This window comes from Metopolophium dirhodum, chromosome 2 (assembly GCF_019925205.1).
Source record: "Metopolophium dirhodum isolate CAU chromosome 2, ASM1992520v1, whole genome shotgun sequence".
Lineage (NCBI taxonomy): Eukaryota > Metazoa > Arthropoda > Insecta > Hemiptera > Aphididae > Metopolophium > Metopolophium dirhodum.
In genome coordinates, this window is record NC_083561.1 from 34827124 (window position 1) to 34850947 (window position 23824).

A 23824-nucleotide genomic window follows, 5' to 3' on the forward strand; every position below is an offset into this window, starting at 1 on the left:
ATAATTAAAATCATTATTCTTGGTTTAATATGTAATTTCATCCAAATTTAAACTTAAAATAACTATAAAAAAAAACTGTGTTGTATTATAGGTTATAATATAATTTATACATAGATTATAACCTATTTACGCGGGACCCTGTTTTAATTTTCAATCCTAAGCTTTAAATATTGAACATTTTAAACATTTTTAACTACAAAATAGTTTGTATATTTTCAATTATATAAATTTTATCAAAATTTAAACATCAAATGCTTACAAAAAAAAACCATGCCTATCTATTTTCGATATTTTAAATATTTTTGAACTATGACATTGTAACAATTTGTCACGAGCCTTGTATTAAATGTTCAAGCTACCTATTTGACCAAACGCATAAAATTTTATTGACATTTATAGAAAAAAAAACTAAACAAATTTAAAATTTAAAATGTCCATAAACAGCTCAAAACGAGTCAACATATTGTTAAAATGTTATCAAATATACATATAGAAAATTATAAAATAAATATTTGGTGTAAACTTGAAGTATCAAGGATATTCGTTGTTAAATTACAACTAAATAAGAAAATTATTCCAATTTCTTCTTTAATTGATTTTACAAGTGTGTTTTATTTTTACTTTTTTTGTGTCTGTCATCATCTTTAAGAACAATAAAAATGCTTAGATTTTCTTCAACAGTTTTTTTTCTGATAGGAAAGTGAATCTTGTTGGTATTTTCGGGGGTCAAAAGTAAAAAGCATTTTCTGTATACAGTAAAATTTTCAAAATATTTGGATTTGTTTAAATATTGTTAAAAAACATTTTCAGTTTCAAATTTAATGAGTTTTTATTTCTATGAATGTCAATAAAATTGTATTTGATGGGTAAAAAAACTTGCATATTTAATACAAACAAGGCTCCTAATAAATTGGTACAATGATAATTGAAAAATATTAAAAACCAACTTTCGTAATTTTTTTTTATAAGTACTTATTTAAAGTTAAAATCTTGACAAAAATTTGCAAATTATTTTAAGGTAAAAATTCACAAAAAATGTATTTTTAAGATTTGAAAGTGTAATGCAAAATTCCTCATAAGTTTGTCTACCTAAAAACAAAATGTCTGCAAGAAAATTAAATACAATTTGAGCGTTTGAAGTTTTTTTTTACAAGATTGGATATTCACTCGATTTCTCAATTAGCGATTTTTTATTTTTTTATAATTCAAAAACAAATAATTTTAGATACTTGAAAATTTAACTAAATGTTTATATTTTTATTTTTTATACACCATACAATTTTGAAAATATTTTGACTGATTTTGAGCTGTTTACGGCCAATTTCAGTTTTTCCTTTTTTAAGTTTTTTTTCTATAAATATCAATAAAATTTTATTTGTTGGGTAAAAACCGTGAAAATTTAATGCGAGGCTCATGATATATTGTTACAATAGCAGTTGAAAAATATTAAAAATACATAGGCACAGTTTTTATTAATAAGCATTTAAAGTTCAAATCTTAAAAAAAAAACATGGGCACAATTTTTTTCAAAATTTAAAGTTCGAATTTTGACAAAATTTGTCAAATTTGATTTAAACTTTAAAAATTATTTTGTAGTTAAAAATGTATAAAATGTTCAACTTTTATAGCTAAGGATTGAAAATTTAAAACAAGGTTCCTCGTAAATAGTTTATAATATAATTTATAGATAGGTTTTTACCTATTTATAAATAGGTAAATAAATTACTTTATTCACAATAATATCCTCAAATATACTTAGTAATATCATAGGCTGACTGACCATCTTCGCTCAGAATCGTTTTTCTTATACAAAGATATTATATCATCGAATTCAAATCAATACCATCCATTACAGTGACCCACTTGTAACCTACTGTACAGCTGTTTTTCCAGCCGATTTTGAAAACTACTGGGTATCTTAAGCTTTGACTTCCCAAATGCATTTACTAGATTCACTTCCCACCGGAAACACCCTAAAGGTTCAAATCAAATCATTAATTCGATTTTAAAGTATTTTCAACAACTTGTCGTGTACACACACACACACACAAAACACACATCATTGTAAAATCATAACATTCATCGCTCCACTAAGCATGAACCTTTCCGAAATACCTTAATTTTTCTACAATAACGTGTTTGTGTGTGTAAAAATCTAAGAACAAATTATAATATTGATATGATTAGACCTTAGACCAACAATCATCAAAATTACAAAATAATCAATACATTTAACTATGATAGTGTTTATGTTGACCGATTTACAAATTTCAAACTATTAATTGGTAATTAATCAATTACACATATATTTATTTTAATTAAAATTCAGCTATATTGGCAATTCACACAATAAATAACATTTAGATAAATATAATATTATATAGGATAAAAGAAATATAAAAAATTACATTTAATTTAATTTTACAGTCCTGAGACATTGAGGAACGAGTTTACGTCATCTATTAAACCTTTGAGGCCGATTTATTCAAATAAATTGGTTGGAGTATTAAGTTTTTTTATTTTATTTTTGACTCCTGTGCATTCTGTATATTTTACAGATAATTTAACATCGCAGAATGTACATATATTACAGTACCTAAGCAGTAAGTTTCTTGATTCTAACTCAAGTAATTAAAGCATTTGTAACTATGTGAGTCATTAATTATTAGAAACCATAAAGATATATATACCTACGTCTTATGAGGTTGTCTCACCGTGTTTGTCCTTGTGCATACAGGCATATCCAAAATATTACCTCTTTTATCTGCTTCCTACCTATATTATATTATATACAACTAGATTAAGCTATCTTCGGTTAGGACGAAATAATAACAATTAATTATAAATATTTTTATTTTATTCAGGTTAACTAACTAATACTTATAATGAATAATAAATAATGAAATTAGAAAAATATAAAAGAGATAAATATGGAGAGATATTCTCATCATATAAAAATAATCAGGAATGTGTTTGATTGAATTATTTATAAAAATAATATTAAATTATACATAGTATAGTTGTTCAAAAGTTATATATACTTATACATAGTTTTTAACAACAAACGTAATTTTAAATAATTGTATTACCATATGTATCTTTGAGAATATTTCGCTGTATTATGAATACTGTGTGTATTGTATATATACTATATGTCATATGTTTCAAATTGTTGCTTATACAGTGTTCGACGTTATGTACAATACTGATTGATTTACATAAAATAACGCTATGACGCGGCCGATGAAGTACACGATGTTACCTATAACATAATGTAAAAATATTTGTTAGACATTTTCCAACGGTTGGGTTAGGTTAATTTATTAATTTATATTGATAACACTACGTTTTAAAATTATATATAAAAAAAATATTTGTAATTCTAATTAGTAAAAACTGTTGTAAAAAAAAGCAGAAATATAACGTAAAAAAGGTGGGTAATTGGATGTCGCTCTGCTGTACAGTAGGTTACAAGTGGGTCCCTGTATAATGGATGGTATTAAATTTGAACTGAATGATATAATATCACGAAAAATTTGATTTAAAAATGTAATACAAGATTCATAGAAGTTTGTCTACCTTCAACAAAAAAAATAAAAATATAATATCTATAAGAAAATATTTATGAGCTTTTGAAGTTCAAATTTTTACAACATTGGATATTCACTAGATTTCTTAAGTACCTAGGTAGTGATTTTCTTATTTTTTCTTATAAATCCAAAACAAATAACCGTGGATACTTGAAATTTACACCATATGTTTAGTTTATCAATTCCTATACTTGATAAAATTTTTAAAATTTTCAAAATAAAAAAAAATCATCATTTTAAAATCGATACATTCATCGCTTCGCTTAGAATCTAAAATACTCGGGGGAAGTCGCTTTGATATACAATAGATTTTGAGTATACATATCGTTACACTTATACAGCAGTTCGCTATAGTAAATAATCTGTTACATTTAAATTAAATGATAAATCATCGCTCACAAAAACAGAATTTGAGCAAAGAAGATAGATTAGCCTTAATATCTAAAGAAATGTTATAATTTATTTCAATAAATAAATATTCAAATATTCGTCAAAAATAGAACTTCAGATGACTACAAAAGAAAGTGTTAACTATATTATGTATTTTTGATACTTTTATGATTTTATTCTGTAAGATCATTTTATGAACGTCTTTGTAATAAGGAGGTATATTTTCAAGTTTTGTTTAATTTTTTTTTGTTCCTCCCGAAATATTTTGAATTTTTACTTTTAACGCACTATAAATACAATATTTTATCAGAAACCACCTTCAACGTTGTACCTATATTGAAGCATTTACGTGCTACAAAAGACTAAGGTTACGTTAGACACATAATAAACACATCGTAAAATCAATACTTTCCTCGCTCCGCTCAGAATTTAAAAATATTTATCTCCTAGATGGCTATATAGATCTATGAATAATTTTAATGATTTTAGATTCTGAGCGAAACGATGAATGTATTGATTTTACATGGATATGTGTTTATTTTTTATTTTATTTTTTATTTTTGTGTCTGTCATCACCTTTTAGGACAGTAAAAGTGCTTGGATTTTCTTCAACAGTAACTTTTCTGATAGGACAGTGAATCTAGTTGGTACTTTGAGGGGTCAAAATTTCCTAGTAGTTTTCAAAAGCGACGTGAAAAACAAAAGAAAAATTAAGGAAAAACGGGAATTTTTACGCAAAATCTGTTTTCGAGAAAATCGGTTTTGGTTTTTGGTGTAACTCTAAAAGAAATTACCGTAGGTGCAAGCAATTTTGATTTTTGACTGAACGTTTATAATTGCATTTCCTATACACCGTAACATTTTCCAAATATTTTGAGTTATTTTGAGCTGTTTACGGACATTTTTTTAGTTAATATAAGGTTCTTGATACATCGTTCTAATAGAAGTTGAAAAATATTAAAAATACATAGGCACAACTTTTTCTTATAAGCATTTAAAGTTCAAATTTTGACAAAATACGGAAAAATCGCGAAAATTAGCAAATTATTTTGAGTTGAGAGTTCATAAAAATTTTAATTTTTAAATCTAAGATTTGAAAATTTAATACAAGATTATCCATAGTTTGTCTAGACGTGAAAAACAAAAGAAAAATTAAGGAAAAAAGGGAATTTTTACGCATAATCTGTTTTCGAGAAAATCGATTTCGGTTTTTGGTGTAACTCTAAAACAAATGACCGTTGGGACATGAAATTTTGACTGAATGTTTATATTAGCATTTTCTATACACCATAAAATATTTTTACTCTTTTTGAGCTGTTTACGGACATTGTCAGTTTTCAATTTTTTTAGTTTTTTTTCTATAAATATCAATAAAATTTTATTTGTTTGGACGTTTGGTAAAAAAGCGTGACAATTTAATATAATGCTCCTGATATATCGTTCTAATAGCAGTTGAAAAATATTAAAAATACATAGGCACAATTTATTTTTATAAGCATTTAAAGTTCAAATTTTGACAACATTTATCAAATTTATAATTTATTAATTATTTTGTAGTTAAAAATGTATAAAATGTTTAACTTTTATGGCTAAGGATTGAAAATTTAAAAGAAGGCTCCACGTAAATAGGTTATACATAAATTACTTTATTCACAATAATATCATCAAATATACTTGGTAATATCATAGGCTAACTGACCATTTTCGCTCAGAATCATTTTTCTTATACAATGATATTATATCATTGAATTAAAATTTAACACCATCCATTACAGTGACCCACTTGTAACCTACTGTACAGCAGAGTGACATCCACTTATCTACCTTTTTTTTTTTGTCCGTTTATTGGTTTTAACTTATCGACTTTCATTTCACGTTTTTTGCAATAATACATTTATATATGTATAACATGTACTTATCTAATACATTTTGAATGATAATACTAATATCACATTAAACAACACAAAAACTAGTCATATAAATCCAGATTTACAAGTAGATTGTCAAAATAAAAATTCTAAATCAAACCTCCTTCTGTATACATGTGGTCATGTGGACCCCTAGAGGTCCGCTGACCATAGTTTGGGAAACGCTAGTGTAGATAAATTAACTAAGAATTAATTAACAAGAAAAAACCACGTGGATTATATATAACTTACTGAATGGTAATATCCATCAAAATATACATAAAAAAAACAAAATGAAAATATATATTCTATGTATAATTTACATATTGTACCGTCAAACAACAATTGTAAATATTAAAAAATGCGTTATTATTGAATAGTTTCCACTTTAAATCATTATTAACTCGTGTAAAATTTGACTTATAATTCACCTATGTTATATGATGTATTCCATTTTTTTATTTCTTCGTTTAAATGCCTTCCGCATAAGCCGATCCGTTTCCAAATTGCTTTCTATAAGTAGATAATCAAGAATATAGAACATCGATCAATAATATATATTTTTTGTGTATTGCAAAATAACAATAAATTATAACCCACTAATTCTCAAAACATCATGTATTAATTATTGAATTTTTTTTTTTTAATAATGGTATTAAACTGAATGTTAATAAATAATAAATAAAACGAGATATTTGTCATTTAAAATACTCGGTTTAACAACGGAATTAATGTGTATACATAAAAACTATACTTACTACAATATGGTTCAAAAAATGCAGTTCCTGCAATAAAAACACCTCTACCTGGATATTGATCAGTATTTAAACCTAATGGTACACATTCATTAAATTCACATTTGTCAATATTCATAAGAAAAGGCTCGAGTAGGCCGATGGTTGCAGCACTGTGAAATACACAACACATTATTTCAATTTTAAAAGTAACTATGCTGTATGTGTTTGTTAAAAACCGATCAAATAATATACTTTGTAATAGCAGAAAATAATTTTATTTTCTGAGCCCAGAATGTACAATTGTCTTCTAATGACTCTGTGAAGTATGAAAACGATCTTCCATGAGAGCAAGCAACCCAAGTCCCGAGTACTAAACATTATTAAACCATATAATTTAATAATTATTTGATTAAAATAACAGGTACTTCATAAATATTGTGGTAGATACTTAATTCATTTACGTGATATACTGTTATTTATTTTAAATTACTTTTTTAGGAATTTTTATGTAAATATTAAACTATTTTTTTGTATCCAAAACAAAAAATGTGAGCATGTGTGTGTCACTCTGCTATACAGTAGGTATTAGAAATTTAGAATCTTATAATATTTAACAGTCATATTAGTATCTACCCTAACCTAACCTGCGATATAAATAATATATAATGTTCAAAATATTTTGGTTTTTATTAATTAATGTGTTATTTATAGATATTTTAAATTTTTAGTCTTTATGCAATATGATATTATGATAGTTGGTAACATTTTTGTACTTTCATAAAAATACATTTTTTTATTTTTTACACGCGTTTAAAGTTAAATTTTAAACGAAATTTATTAAAATAAAAAATATTTGCATATTGTTTTGTAGGTAAAAGTTAATAAAATCTCTAATTTTGAAAACTTAGGTTCCGTACACAACTCCAACATGTCAAAATATTTTGTTCATTTTATGATGTATAGGCGTATAGTAAATCATAAAATAAACATTGATTGAAAATGTCATGTATCTACGGTCATTTGTTTTAGAATTACCCCAAAAACCAAATTCGATTTTGTCAAAAACCAATTTCGCATAAAAATTCTCGTGTTTTGTTAATTTTTTTTTCCCTCGAAGCTTAATCTATTGGGAATTCTAAATCTTAGCATCATTTCGAATACCTATCGTGTACACAAACACAAATGATAAAAATTAAAATTAAAAACACACATTTGTTCTTTGTATATCTACTGAGTAGTGAGTACTGAATAGTGAATACTACAGGGATTTTTAATTTTGCATTGATTTTATTTTATTAGATTAAAAAATATTTCCAAACTTGAGTAGTAAAATGTTGATTAGACTATCTCTTATAATTATCTTGGTTGCCTATTTATCAAACTTGATTGTTTAATTATGCAATTGGGATTTTCTTTAATGTCCGGGTTTTCTTATATGACTAGGTTATTTTATATTTTATATTTTTATCACGTATGTATAAAATGTTGATTATCAATAAACGATGGCGGCGTCGCGGAAGTAATGCGAAAGCTGTCCCCGCGACGCCGTCGGTGCAAACAGAAAAAAAAAAAAAAAAAAAAAAAAGGTTATTTTATATTATACTTTATTGTATTATTATCTTCTGCAATATATTTATTTATACAATTTTTATTGAATATGATAGCACTCAATAAAATAAATTATCGTGTTTTTAAATTAATTAGTTCTAGATTAATTGTCCATGATATTTCATTATTATACAAATTAATTTATGTTCACTTGTCATATTTTATTTATCTGTTAATTATATTAAATATTTCCAATAGCTAATACAAATACTTATTAAAAAAAATGATTACCATCAGCAGGAATAGCAGCTAAATCTGAAATACTCGTTAATTTCACTTCATTTATTGGAGGTAGAGTACATCCAGGCTGTATGAAACCACCATTCATATAAATGTCCACGTGGCCTATTAAATTGAAATAATAATAATATAATACGCCAAATCTAGATAACATACAAAACTCGTATGATTACCTACGGGACTGATAAGTCCAAAACCTAAAAATGGAACTGTGGGTCTACAGCTAGTATGTATAACGTCAACAAAATGAGCGTCTGATTTATCTAATCGTACTTCTCTGGGACAATCTTCAAATCCTGGTTGAGCTGGATCAAATGCTGTTATTCGGCTCAAACCAGGGATGCCTTTACCAAAATATGAGGATATATGAGCACCCAAACTATGACCCATTACGTGAATTTTCAGTGGGTCCAGTTGATAATGATCAATGAGATATTTTCCTAACCTTAAGGTAAAAAGAGATATTAAATTTTTAAAATGTAAAGAAAATTTGTTTTGAATTTGTCTGTCATACTATTATACTGTTATTATATTATACTTATAAAACTTAACCGACATGTATACAATATTAAAAATGAAAGTGTTTATTAATGTGGATGATTAAGAATGTATTAGTTTTAAAACGCAAAAATAATTATTCTCTAGTCCATATTTAATCATCAAACTAGTTAAAAATAATATGTTTAGAATACTTAAACAATAAACAGTACCATTGATTTATACATAGTATGTATAGTATATCAATTATCAATGACAGTACCTATGTAACATAGTCAAAAATCAATGATGAATCACAATTTAATCTTTTAATTATTTACCTACTGGTTTAGTTTCAACTATGTTCTTCATATTGTAAAATGTACCTTTGTAAGTCACGAGTTAAAACATAAATACAGTAATCTAATTTTTCTCTTAAATATGATTTTGTGATGTTACCTAATTAATTCTGCACCGACAATCCTTGTGTTTGAAGCTACTTGTAAATAATTAAATTTCTTTGATCCCTTTCCCCAATCAACTAAGAAAATATTTGCATCACGCTAACAAAAATACATAAATAAGTTCTAAATTAGAATTTATATAATCTGCAACTGCCTAAAAATAATATTGCTTAATAATATTATTTTATACTTGTTTTAAATATGCATCTTTAAGACCAGACATCCATTGATTTTCTCCGTCGCTATTAAATCCATGCACTATAAATACAGTGAATGGCCTCTTAGGATCGAAATCCGATCCTTCTAATAAAATATTCGGCCATAATTGTACAGTGTATCGAGCATTTTGTTTTCTAAAATAAATAGTCGTACATACATACATTAATTGATAAATTATAAAAATTAAAAACATGACATACTTAGTATACGAATAAATTTTCACTTCTACCTCTTCAGGTTTCATAGGTTGTGGAAAAGGTCTTAAATTTGAAGACCAAGGATATTCCATTGAGAAACAACCAAGTTCTTTAAAACATCTAGTTTCGTTCCCAAAACCTGATAAATAAATTTCATATTGTCAATCTGAATATTTATAAGTGTAGTAAACAATTTAATGAAAGTTATCATTATTATAAATAAAAAAATAATAACATAAACCACAGTTTGTTTTTATAAACATTAAAAATAAATTTTTACCTTTAAAAAAAATTGTGATAATATTATGTACTGTTTATTTTGGTTGGTTTTTATAATATTACATTAATTGCACCCACACGGCATACGATACTTTAGTCGGTACCTACGTGCGTGTGTAAGATTTAGTAGCTTTTTTTTATCGCTTACATTTTATTATTACTATTATTAAATACTTGCACGAAATATTTCTCACTAAATCAAATACTTATTATTATCAGTCATACTAGTTTTCAAAACAATAGGTGCAATAGGAAGATAATTAAGTTGGCAAACATAACTTTTATAACTACTATAAAGCTATTATTTTCTCAACATTTGTTTTATTTGTTTACCAAGACTGGGTGAAATACACTGTTGAAGTAATGCAGCTCTGAGGATGTTATCGGCATTCTTGGGTATCACACATTTAGATTTTTTTATTATTTCTTCAATAGATTTGAAGGAGATTCTTTTAAATGTCTCTTTGGTTGTCGTGATAATTTTGTTCACTACAGTGGCTCCATTTTGTAGCGATTCTTTTGCTATCGTAACAGTTTTGTTTACTACATTGTTCCCTTTTTGTTTCACACAATCACGAATCTTTTCACAAATATCTTTAACATTGTGTACTATCAATGTGGTAGAACTTTGAACGCCTGTCACTGAATTTTTAATAACTCCTGTTATTTTGTTTACAGTATTATCCTGTGATTGTCCATTACCTGTCAACAATTAAACGGTTATAAATAATTTAAAAACAAGTAACAACATAAAATTTAATATAAAAAAAGGTGGATAAGTGGATGTCGCTCTGCTGTACAGTAGGTTACAAGTGGGTCACTGTAATGGATGGTGTTAAATTTGAATTCAATATTATAATATCATTGTATAAGAAAAACGTTTCTGAGCGAAAACGGTCAGTCAGCCTATGATATTATTACCAAGTATATTTGATGATATTATTGTGAATAAAGTAATTTATATATAACCTATTTACGTGGAGCTTTGTTTTAAATTTTCAATCCTTAGCCATAAAAGTTAAACATTTTATACATTTTTAACTACAAAATAATTAATAAATTATAAATTTGATACATGTTGTGAAAATTTGAACTTTAAATAATTATAAATAAAAACTGTGATTAAGGATTTTTAATTTTTTTCATCTACCTCTGAAAAAAATAACCTAGAAGCCTTCTATTAAATTTTCAAGCTTTTTTACTCAACAGATAAAATTTTATAGATATTTATAGAAAAAAATACTAAAATAAATGGAAAGTGACAATGTCCGACAAACACCTAAAAAAGAGTCGAAAAATTTTCAAAATTTTATGGTGTTTAGAAAATGCTAATATAAACATTCAGTCAAACTTTCATGTCCCTATGGTCATTTGTTTTAGAGTTAAACCAAAAAACAAAATTCCCGTTTTTCCTTAATTTTTCTTTCGTTTTTCACGTCGCTTTTGATAACTACTAAGACCCCCCAAAGTACCAAATAGATTCACTTTCCTATCAGAAAAGTTATTGTTGAGGAAAATTCAAGCACTTTTACTGTCCTAAAAGGTGATGATACGAAAAAAAAGAAAAAAAATACACATCATTGTAAAATCAGAATCTAATATTGTCATATATATTATATTGTTAAATAACCTTTCACGATATCGATATTTATTTTACATGTTTTGATTTTCGAATAAACATTAGGTACATTGTTCAATATACCTACATTAATACGTTAAAATATTATGGTCACTTCATAAATAAGTAAAGTATTATTTATGAGTTGTATTAACTTTGTATCTTTTGTGATTGTGCGTAATTTATAGCTATAATTATTCGAAATAAACAATCTATAACCTAATAATAAATGTACTATGAAAATAAAATTTCATATATTGTTCATAACTTATGAAATGACCCTAAATCATTAAAAGTACAAAAAATGCAAAAAAAAGCAAAATAAAAACTATAAATTTGGTCTCGTATATGACCAAATCACATTTTGTGCTTGAAAAGCTATGTCCTGTAAATCCTAAAAAAAAATGCAAAATCCTATACTATCCTAGCCCTATTCATAAGTTAACTCTATATTCAATGTTACAAATTTTAAACCAAATAATTTTTAAAAAAATGGTTCAAAAGTTTTATGAATATTTTAAACATTTTTAACTGCAAAATATTTTAGAAATGTTCGTGAATTTTTACGAATTTTGTCAAATTTTAAACTTTAAATGCCTATAAAAAAATCATACGATTTTGAAAGTTGATATAAATATCTAGAAATAGCTCAAAAATAATAAACATACATGTTTTGAAAATTATATCATAATAATGCTATTTAATGAACATTTTGTAAAAATTTCAAATATCTACGGTTATTCGTTTTTTAATAATTTATTACATCATAATAGTCGTTTTGTTAAAAACAGATTTTGCCAAAAATTCATCTTTTTAATTAATATTTTTTTTTCTCGATTATTATTAAAAGTAAGTACTTACTATGAAATTTAAATTTTAACCTCCTAAAACCAATACCAGCTAGATCTAATTTTCTACCAAAACCCATCCTCGAAATTGAATATAAAATAATTTTTTCTTTTATAAATCGTGTATAACATCTTAAATAATAAACGTGTATATAATTTTGTATATTCACACAAAAAAATAAAACACATTATTGTAAAATCATACATTAATTGCTTCGCTCAAAGCTCAGAATCCAAAATTGTTTATATTTACAAATATACAACTCAACTTATAAGTTCTAAGGCATAGCCAATCAATAATATCTTGTAAAAAAGATACTAGGTATGGTTTTAAGCTTTTTTACCTATGTCGATGCAAAGGTTTTTTTATATGTTACGTTTAAATAAATATGGAATTCTTTAAAAACTATAAGAAAAAAAATACCATACATTTTTTATAGAAGATATCTATTTTATTTTTATCAAATATACCTACTCCAATATCTATACTTAGTTTAAAATAATTATATTGAGTATATTTTATGAAACTATGATGTTTATTTTAAAAGTTATTCAAAAATATATTAAACAGTAACTTTTAACTTATTGTTTAATGAATTGTATTTAATTTATGTTCTTATTTATTATAATTTATAAACATAGCCATAAATAAGTAATGAATAAAAAAAAAACGTAAATTCAATATAGATACATTATATTACTTTTTTATGGACATAACATTATAATCTATTTAAGTATTATAGATTTAATATTTTATTTGGTAACTATTGTTATTAATATTAACTAAATATTAACTTCTTTTTAAAAAAAAAATATACATAATCGTCAAAATGTATATCCAATAGGCAATAGTATTTTATTTTTGGTAAGATTTAAGTAATTCGATTTCGAAAATAATTTATTAATTATTACCTATGTCTATATTAATGTGATGTCTATTCTGCTTATAATCTTGAATTCATTTTAAGTTTTATATAATAAAATACATCACTGAAATGCACTTAGAGGATATGCCCATTACACTATCTACATCAAATTTAAGTTTTGTATATTATTTCCATACACAAAATTCATATTAGGTACGAAAAGAGTTTAATTACTTTGTAGTATTTAAAATGATATAAATATTAATTTTTTCAATAAATTACTTACAATTATTTAAAGTGTTTAGGAATATTAAAATTCCTATGGATAGTAACTGAAACTTAAACAACATAACGATATAGTTATGACTTGCACCTTCGTTGAATAATGATCATCGGTCGACTGAACACGATGTGCGCTTGTTAACTGTTCATATGTACTAATCAGGTTTAGAATTATTAAAAATATCAAAGTATATAATGTTTTCCGGTGTCTGACCTTAAGTTCAAGATTATCAAGATGTTCACTTGGAGTAACCATCAATAAAATAGTACAATAATATGATTCACAATGATTTATCAATCAATTTATAATTACAATGAGTAATTTATAAAAATATTTTAGTATGCAATAGGAATCATATCGACGTGTAAAACATAACAACAAAATTAATTATTCTTATATACCTACCTATATTTTTATTTATTGTTATTTTTTACTAGCATTTATCAACTAGAAAATGACCAATGAGACGGTCATAATAGAGTCATGTGTCCATGTTAAGTTTTAATGTTTTGTACTTGATTACAATTTTGTATTTTACTCTAAATAAAATTGTCCTTTTTCCAAGATTTGGATGGAGTATAATACTCCGTAGAACATATTATGACTAGGACCCGGATTTATATGCTCTAAAAACCTAAGAAATATGCGCTATAAAATATGCATTTATGCTCTTATTTTATAGAAATACTAGTTCTCCGAGCGTCGCTGGGGGAGACCCCCAAACCCCCCGAGTTGGCGAAGAGTTTTAACCGATGTCGGAAGCTGCATTGGTCTTTTTGTCTGGTCGACGGTCTCGAGCCGGTTGGTGTGTGATAAGGAGGTCTGGTGATAAGGTTAGGACCACCGTGGTTCGACGTGGTAGCCCGGGTTATGCCACTGGAAATTCGAAATTCCGTAAAAAAATCTTATAGCTGCCGTGTTTTTTGGGTGTATAGCAGAGCAGTCACCTCAGTTATCCGGGTAGGGACACATACTAGTTGCGGACGAATTATTTAGGTCAGGAATTATAACATAACAATTGCGGACACGAGTTTCGTTGTCATAATACTAATTGCGTACAGAGCTTTTTTCAATAGAAACCACGTTAGTTGTGGATGCAAATATTTCCCTTCACCACTTTTTCAGGACTTAGGATAAGCTACTAAAAAAATTGGTAGGTGGGGTTAAAAATATTTGTGTCTTGCAAAAGAGCAATCGTTATTTTTAAAATGTTGTTGAATTATTTATTGTTTTAATTTTGTGGAAAAAATTGTTTATAAAATATTTTTAGATTATCGTCATTATTTATCGTCATAGTTTTTATAGATCTTGTGGTAAAAATGTTTTTGAAACAGCCTGTTATATGATATTCTACTGATTTCACTACGTGAAAATTGTTTGCTAATAAATGCCTCCTTTTTAATAGTTTTTTTTTGCTCGTTTTAAATTTCGTACAGCAGAACAATTCATTTTCGTATAGCTACTAGTCTGTACTTCATTTAAGGCAAGCGAGTATGGTTGTCGATAAACTGATTAACATAGGCAGCGGTTTCAAAAGCATAATCTTAATCGTTAATATCAAACAATAATTCCCCAACGTCCACGATCGCTATATCAAAAATAATAATAGGAAATTTCTTATCTTATATTTGTGTCCGCAATTCGTATGTTACCTTTTTAGATTTCGTCCGCAACTCACACGGTTTTTGTCACTTTGTCCGCAATTCGGAAACACCGCCGGGTAGGCAATGCGACTTCGTCGAATAGCGGACAATTTGCAACGGCCGGGTCACGTCAATCAGGTATGCAATCCGACTGCGTCGGATCGCGGACAACGTTCTTTACTGTCACCAAAAAATCAAAAATAAGTAATAAATTACGTCAAAAAAATTTTTAAAAATTTCGGACGTTTTTTTTTTTATTTGCAATATTTTTATTATGTTCAAATAAATTATACTATATTTTTTTGATTCATTTTTTTTAGTTTCAATATTTTGTAATTTCAATCTGAAAAAGGTGGATAAGTGGATGTCGCTCTGCTGTACAGTAGGTTACAAGTGGGTCACTGTAATGGATGGTGTTAAATTTGAATTCAATGATATAATATCATTGTATAAGAAAAACGATTCTGAGCGAAAACGGTCAGTCAGCCTATGATTTTACCAAGTATATTTGATGATATTATTGTGAATAAAGTAATTTATATATAACCTATTTACTCGGAGCCTTGTTTTAAATTTTCAATCTTTAGCCATAAAAGTTAAACATTTTATACATTTTTAACCACAAAATAATTAATAAATTATAAATTTGATAAATGTTGTCAAAATTTGAACTTTAAATGCTTATAAAAAAAAAATTGTGCCTATGTATTTTTAATATTTTTCAACTGCTATTAGAACGATATATCAGGAGCCTTATATCAAATTTTCACGCTTTTTTACCCAACAAATAAAAATTTATTGATATTTATAGAAAAAAAAACTAAAAAAATTGAAAACTGACAATGTCCGTAAACAGCTCAAAAAGAGTCAAAATATTTTCAACATTTTATGGTGTATAGAAAACGCTAATATAAACATTCAGTGAAATTTTCAAATATCTACAGTCATTCGTTTTTTAATTACAATAAAATAAGAAAATTGTTACATGAGAAATCGAGTAAATATCAAATGTTGTATAAATATAAATTTCAGACGCTCATAAAAATTTAATTTAAGTTTCTTCTAGACATTTTTTTTTTGGTAAAGGTAGACAAACTTATGAGTAATCTTATATTATATTTTAAAATCTTAGATTTAAAAAGAAAATTTTTTATGAATTTCTAACTCAAAATAATTTGCAAATTTTCGTGATTTTTCCGTATTTTTTCAAGATTTGAACTTTAAACGTGTATAAAAAAAAACTGTGACTAAGGATTTTTAATTTTTTTCATCTGCCTTTGAAACAATAACCTAGGAGCCTTCTATTAAATTTTCAAGCTTTTTTACCCAACAAATAAAATTTTATTGATATTTATAGAAAAAAAATTTAAAAAAACTGAAAACTGACAATGTCCGTAAACAGTTCAAAAAAAGTCAAATTATTTTCAAAATTGTATTGTGTATAGAAAATGCAAATATAAACAACCAGTGAAAATTTCATGCATCTACGGTCATTTGTTTTAGAGTTACACCAATAACCAAAATCGATTTTGTTAAAAATCGATTTTGCGTAAAAATTCCCGTTTTTCCTTAATTTTTCTTTTGTTTTTCACATCGCTTTTGAAAACTACTGGGAAATTAACCTCCTAATTTGACCTCCCCAATGCACCAACGATATTCACTTTCCCATCGAACAAGATACTGAAGTCGAAAATCGAAGCATTATTTCGACTACTTATCGTGTACACAGACACAAAAATAAAAAAATAAAAAAAATTAAAAATAAAAAAAAAAACACACATCATTGTAAAATCAATACATTCATCGTTTCACTCAGAATCTAAAATTAAAATTAAAATATTTTTATTAAATAAATTATGTGATACCAAAAGCATTCGTATTGCATTGTACCATGAATGTTTTTTTCAGGTTTTCAAATGTGAAAGTTCGTTGATTATCAGCCAATACATTTTTGTACCTCGAAAAACTCCTCTCTACGTCGACAGATGTGGCGGGAGCGTATTTAAAAAGAGATACGTCGCTTGGACTGAGATTTTGTTCTATATTTTCCAAAGTTTCATTTGTTCCATCAATACAAACAGAGATTTTTTTCAAGGTTTCATAGCCTTTATTTTTCTTTAAAACAGCTTGAAATTTGTCTTGAATTGCTTTTCCGACGTTTCCGTTTGGTATTTTGGAAATATTATTTTCAACATTCTTCATCAAATTAATTGAATCGTTTAAAGATGTATTTTTTTTTCTAATAAAGTTATGCTACTCGGCAAAAAATTAAAGTGTGGTTTTATATAAGCAAGATCACTAGTTAAATTTGGATCTTGAATTCAATTTTGCGTAATTTGTATGGATACCGCCTCGTTTTTGTCAGACATATTTACTACGCGACTAAAATCTTTAAAATGATCAGAATAATAAATAGCAGCCTCTAACCAAGTACTCCACCTAGTAATTATTGGTTGTGGCGGTAACGGAATATCGGGTAACTTAGTTTTAAAAATTAATACACGTGACGATGCTTTCAGGAAATTTTTTTCCCATTAGAAATTAAATTATCTACCTTTGGAAAATGTTTACGTATCTCTTCAGCAAGAAGTAGTCCGTGAGCAAGAAATGTTAAATGAATCATATTTGTATAAAATATATCTAGAGATCTGGCTGCTTTGACCATGTATGGTGCTGCATCAGTGATAAAAAGCAAAACATCATCTCAGCGTAACCCTTCCGGCCAAAGTAAAAATAAAGAACTATCGAATAACTTACAAATCGGCATAATTCTTGTTTAGTAACCTATCGATTTTCAAATTTTTTTCCCCCAAATTGTGTGTTTTAGGGTGCTTTATAAGAATGTAAAAAAAAAAAAGCCCGGACAAATTTAGTTTTGAAGGTATTGATCGGAAACTTTAAAAACTTCATTTTTTCGGTAAGTAGAAGATTAAGTACTCAATTTAGTTCAAACAGTCCGAGCAAGCGTGACAATTAGCATGTGAGTTACCTGGCTAAATTTTGAATTTGGTCGAGGGATAATTTCGATTTGCGGAGCGGAGCGACGGCGCCGAGGAGCGTAGCGACGAGTGCCGCAACACGCGTATAGGCATGCCCATTGCCGCAACACGCGTATAGGCATGCCCATTGCCGCAACACGCGTATAGGCATGCCCATTGCCCATACTTCTAAGTATGTAAGGTAAATTTTGATTTTACCAATCTATTAAGCATTAAAAACCACACACTTTGAAAAAAAAAAATTTAAAAATATTCAATTCTAAGTATTTTTTTTTTTAAGAAAATGGGCGTAACGAAAAAATGTAGTTTTTGAAGTTCCCGATGAATAACTTCAAAACTAAATTTTTCCGGGCTTTTTTTTTTTACATTCTTAGAAAGCATCCTGAAATAAAAAACCCTTGGGAAAAAAAAAACTTTGAAAATCGATAGGTTGCTAAACTAGAATCGTTCCTACAAATCGTTTGATGATTTGCTTTATCTAATATTTTTTAATAACCTTTTTAGGTTTTTCCGGGATTATCTGAGCTAAGTGTACCGGTTATCACGTTGGCTATATAACGACCTTCGACGTCTGTAGTTTCGTCGATACTTATCCATATATTTTGATTAGAAATATAATTGCGGATGTTGGTGATGGTTACGTCGTATATATCAGATAAATAATTTTTTCTGAGTGTTGACTCATTTGGAATAATTTGCTTAGTGTATTTTTCTAGGAATTCCCGGAAGCACTTGTTATTTAATTTATTAAAAGGTATATCTGCTGATACCATTGCATTGCACATTTCTTGAAAAAAGGGAGATTTTGAGTTTACATTTGAAATTAATGTTTGGTTCTTTTCTAGTAAATTCGTACGTTGAACTGCACTTTTGTGTTTTCCAGTTGATAAATGTTGGATGACTGTGAAACGTTTTTCGCCATTCACTTTGACGTTACATTTTAAACAGAACAAAACTAAGCCGTCTGTGGAAAAAATACGTTTATATTCGGCAACAAATTTATTTAGCCTACTGGACGCGTAGTTGCGCTAATTTTCGGCATTTTTTCGTCAAAATAAAATACGCGCACTCGGATCAACACGACAAACACGACTAATGTATGATTCACTAAAACCTACTCAATTACAGATTACTACTTGTCCCGATATGTCTCGGATAAGATAAGAAAACGACTTCGTCAAATTACATGGATTATAAATATAACTATAAATACGTTATTTTAATAAAAATAACCAAAATATTACATATTATGCATTAAAAAACCGTAAATATGCAAAAAAAAATCGTAAAATACAGAAATATGCAGTACATGTCAAAAAAGGACAAAATATGCAAAAATATGCTAAATAAAACTTTATATTTCGGATCTATTGATTACAAATCAAACTTGTAGCTTACTTAGCTATTTTTTGGACTATTCAGAAAAAAACATGCAAATGCATATAAATCCGTGATTTAATATTATGACAATATGACACACAGCACGTGTCTTGTACCTTGCTTATAGCTCACAATTCACATCATACATTTACAATATTTATCTACCTATGTAATCAAATTAATTTCGAGTCTTGAATCTCTAAGTAAATAAAACAATGTGAACAAAAAATATTAATATTACAGAAGTTTCGGTTTTGAATTTAATACCAGTTTTTAATTTTTTCCTGTTTTGGTTTTGAGTTTTAATATCGGTTTCCAATTTTTTCGGTTTCGGTTTTAAATGTAATACCGCTTTCCAATTATTTTCCGTTTCGGTTTTTCAACGGTTTATAGTTTTATACTGGTTTCTGAAATTGGTTTTGAAACCGGTTTCTCAAATCGGTATTGAAGCCGATATCAAGCCTTGATTAAAAATGTAATTATTGATCGGGCCACAACTTAAATAAAACGCTATAAAACTCGGATAAAACGTTCCATAATCAAAAACCTATCTGCAATTCGGATTAGACCTTTTTTCGAGGCTGGGAAAGTTAATAGTTTTTTTTAACTCAGTTAAGTTAAGTTTATATGCACCAATAATAAAAAGTTAAAAGTTAATTGAATTATAGGTTAATTCAGTTAGATTAAAAGTTAATACAAACTTTTTGTTAGCTTTTTATTAAGTTCAGAGCCTATCCTAAATACGTCACTGTGGGTATTATAATCATAGATTTATTAATTAGTTAATAGATCCATGATTATAATTAACAAAACCATAACAATCTGAGAAAATTGAAAAAAATATTATAGAAAGACATAGAGCAAATAAGTAACTGATACATTTAAATATCTATACTTAAGCTTTATGCGTTACCTAGTTTAAGTGAAATTTAGCCATGGTTTTACGTATATTTTCAAATAGATCTATTAAGAGTTAAGGTGATAATCCAGACAAAAACCAATTAAGTAAGGTTTAAGTGTGGAAATAATGTATGATTATACTTATATAGTTAAATAATTATTTATTATTATGTTATAGTGACTAATACGTAATAAATAAGTATCAAGTACCTACCTATGTGAAACTATTCTCGATTTTTGTACTATAACATAATATTAATAGTATAGTAAAGTTATGTTTTTGGTTTATATTATTATGTATTTTATATTGGTAGTCATAATATAAGAAACATAAAATTATATTTTAATTAATGGGTCCAAAGATTGAGTCATGTAGGTATCAGGTACCTTATCTATTAAATAGAATAGTAATAATCAAAGACCGGATTTGTATTCTCTTAAAATACCTAAAATATGATGCTAATATTGTAACCTACTGTACAGCTGTTTTTCCAGCCGATTTTGAAAACTACTGGGTATCTTAAACTTTGACTTCCCAAGGTCAACGTCTCCCAGCCCACAAGCAACCATCGAGCTAAATACATTATTAGAACCAGCAAAACAAATTTTTACCAAAAACGCCAGCAATATATCAATCGGTTTTACGCAATTCAAAGCTATAATTGTAAACGCTCCTACCTGCAATGATAAACAAGAACTATGCGACAACTATAAAATCGAACCCAATCACCTAATTAAAATAATTGAACTCGTGTACCCGGTTATCAACAGCAAAGCCATTAAAAACCGCTTAACACGATTGTCAAACGCACTTTTTGATTTAGACTCATTCACATATGAAGATAATGACAAATCAGAACATCAACAATAATAAACACACGCAATCAAGATAAATACTCATTAAATCATAATGACATCGCAACACTTTAATTTAATACAATGAAATCTCAATGGATTCTATAAAAAATACAACGAACTACATCTAATCATCCAAAAACACAACCCAAAAATATTATGCTTACAAGAAACCGATTAATTCAATTTATTTAATGATAACTCAATAGGAAACATTCCAGCATATACAGGATACAATAAAAATCGTACAAATACACTCCGTTCCAGTGGCGTTGTATCCATCTGTATCTCCGACACTCTCTTCAGAAGCAATAGCGATAACAATTCACGGAAAAGAAATAATTACCGTATGTAATATATATCTACCTAATCAAACAAATTTTAACGATAATGACCTAGTCCAAATAATCAATCAACTACCCACACCATACATTATCACTGGTGATTTTAATAGCCACAACGAACTATGGGGCTCATTATCAACGGACAAACGCGGCAAAACAATAGAAAGATTATTAAATAACGACAATCTAACCCTATTAAATACAGGAGTCAGCACACGACTAAATCCTCATAATGGAAACTTCTCAGTAATCGATCTATCCTTTTCCAACTCAGCATTAGCCCAGCGAATCTCTTGGACAGTTGACACTGAAATATACAGTAGTGACCATATTCCAATTTTCATATCTATTATACCTAGGAAATGCGACACAAATGACAACCCCGGCACAAGATGGAATTTAAAACATCCAAACTGGCAACTCTACTCAGACATTATTGAAAAAGAAATACAAATGAAAAACTCAATAATTAATAATTCAACACCACAGCAACAAATCAATTTCTTTACAAATTTAATCATAAATACCGCCGAAAAAACAATCGGCAAATGCACACATAATAACAAACCAAAAGTACCGTGGTGGAACGATAATATAAAAACAGCAATTAAACTCAAAAATACAGCACTAAATCACTACAAAAAGACCAACAATTTCAACGACTTCATTGTTTTCAAAAAACTCAGAGCCCATACCAAATACTTAATCAAAAATAGCAAAATGAACTTTTGGCAAGACTTCACATCAAATCTAAGCTTTAAAGTGAACCCTTCCAGCGTCTGGAATAAAATAAAATCGTTAAAAGGTTTGAAACGAAACAACCAAATTAACATTCTTAATAATGGAACTATATTCTCTCAACAAGAAGCAGCAAAACAAATAGGCGAACACTTCCAAAAAAATAGTAGTAATTTAAACAATACAACCGAATATAGAAAAACAAAACTCAAAGCAGAAAAGACACCGATACAGTCCAAAGTTAACCAAAACATTCCACTACAAATAAAACTCAACGAAGATATTTCAATCAACGAAATACTCCATGCCCTATCCAAATGCAAAAGTAAAAGCTCCGGCCCAGATGGAATACCAATCTCTTTTATACAACACCTCCCCTCCAACGGAAAGAACCTTTTATGTCATATCTACAATATTATCTGGAAAAACAACTTCTTCCTCAACAACTGGCGCAACTGTACAATAATTCCACTACTGAAACCAAATAAATCGAAATTTCAAGCAGACAGCTACAGATCAATCTCCCTAATTAATAATATTAGCAAAATGCTCGAAAAAATAGCAAATTCAAGGCTATCATGGTACTTAGAAAAAATAAATTACATTTCATCCTTCCAAAACGGGTTCCAGAAAAACAAATCCACAATCGACAGTTTAGGATATATACAATCAGAAATAAACAAAACATTCTCGGAAAATCAATCTATGAGTCTAATAAGCTTAGACATAGAAAAAGCCTATGACTGCACGTGGAAACATAGAATAATCTCAAAATTAAGCACAATATTATGCCACGGAAACCTATTAAATTACATTAAACATTTTTTACAAACCATAACATTCCAAGTAAAACTAAGCAACAGAACTTCAGAAACATATTCTCAAGAAAATGGAATCCCACAAGGGTCAAGTCTATCCCCAACATTATTTTTAATAGCCATAAATGATATAACAAACTGCATCACTGAACCCATCAAGTACACCCTCTTCGCAGACGACCTAAATATTTTCTACAGAAGCCAACAAACAAACACAATCCAAACTATACTTCAAGAAAGCTTAAATAACCTAAGAAAGTGGTCTTCAGAATCAGGCTTCAATTTTTCATCAAATAAATCACAGAGCATCTGTTTTACAAAAAAAAGAAATCAAAAACCTCCCACTTTTAAATTAAATTCCTTAACTAACAATTCCAAACAAAGACACAATAAAAATTCTAGGCATCACATTCGACAAAAAATT

At 27.5% G+C, this 23824-nt stretch overlaps 1 protein-coding gene across 3 annotated transcripts; it reads right to left on the reverse strand.

Annotated features, from left to right (window-relative positions):
• Positions 1–2865: 2865 nt before the first annotated feature.
• Positions 2866–13859, reverse strand: LOC132938629 (inactive pancreatic lipase-related protein 1-like). Of its 3 annotated transcripts, XM_061005566.1 has the most exons (11): positions 13727–13859; positions 10442–10810; positions 9833–9968; positions 9604–9766; positions 9409–9512; positions 8646–8917; positions 8464–8577; positions 6877–6994; positions 6646–6794; positions 6319–6400; positions 2866–3262 (listed from the first exon to the last, which is right to left on the reverse strand). In XM_061005566.1, exons 1-10 carry the CDS (start codon positions 13788–13790, stop codon positions 6324–6326), a joined length of 1566 nt encoding a protein of 521 aa, XP_060861549.1. In that variant the 5' UTR covers positions 13791–13859; the 3' UTR covers positions 2866–3262; positions 6319–6323. The 3 variants fall into 3 exon arrangements, with proteins under 3 accessions (XP_060861549.1, XP_060861551.1, XP_060861550.1); XM_061005567.1 differs by lacking the exon at positions 2866–3262 and having other exon boundaries at positions 6184–6400; XM_061005568.1 differs by lacking the exons at positions 6319–6400; positions 6646–6794; positions 6877–6994.
• Positions 13860–23824: the final 9965 nt, after the last annotated feature.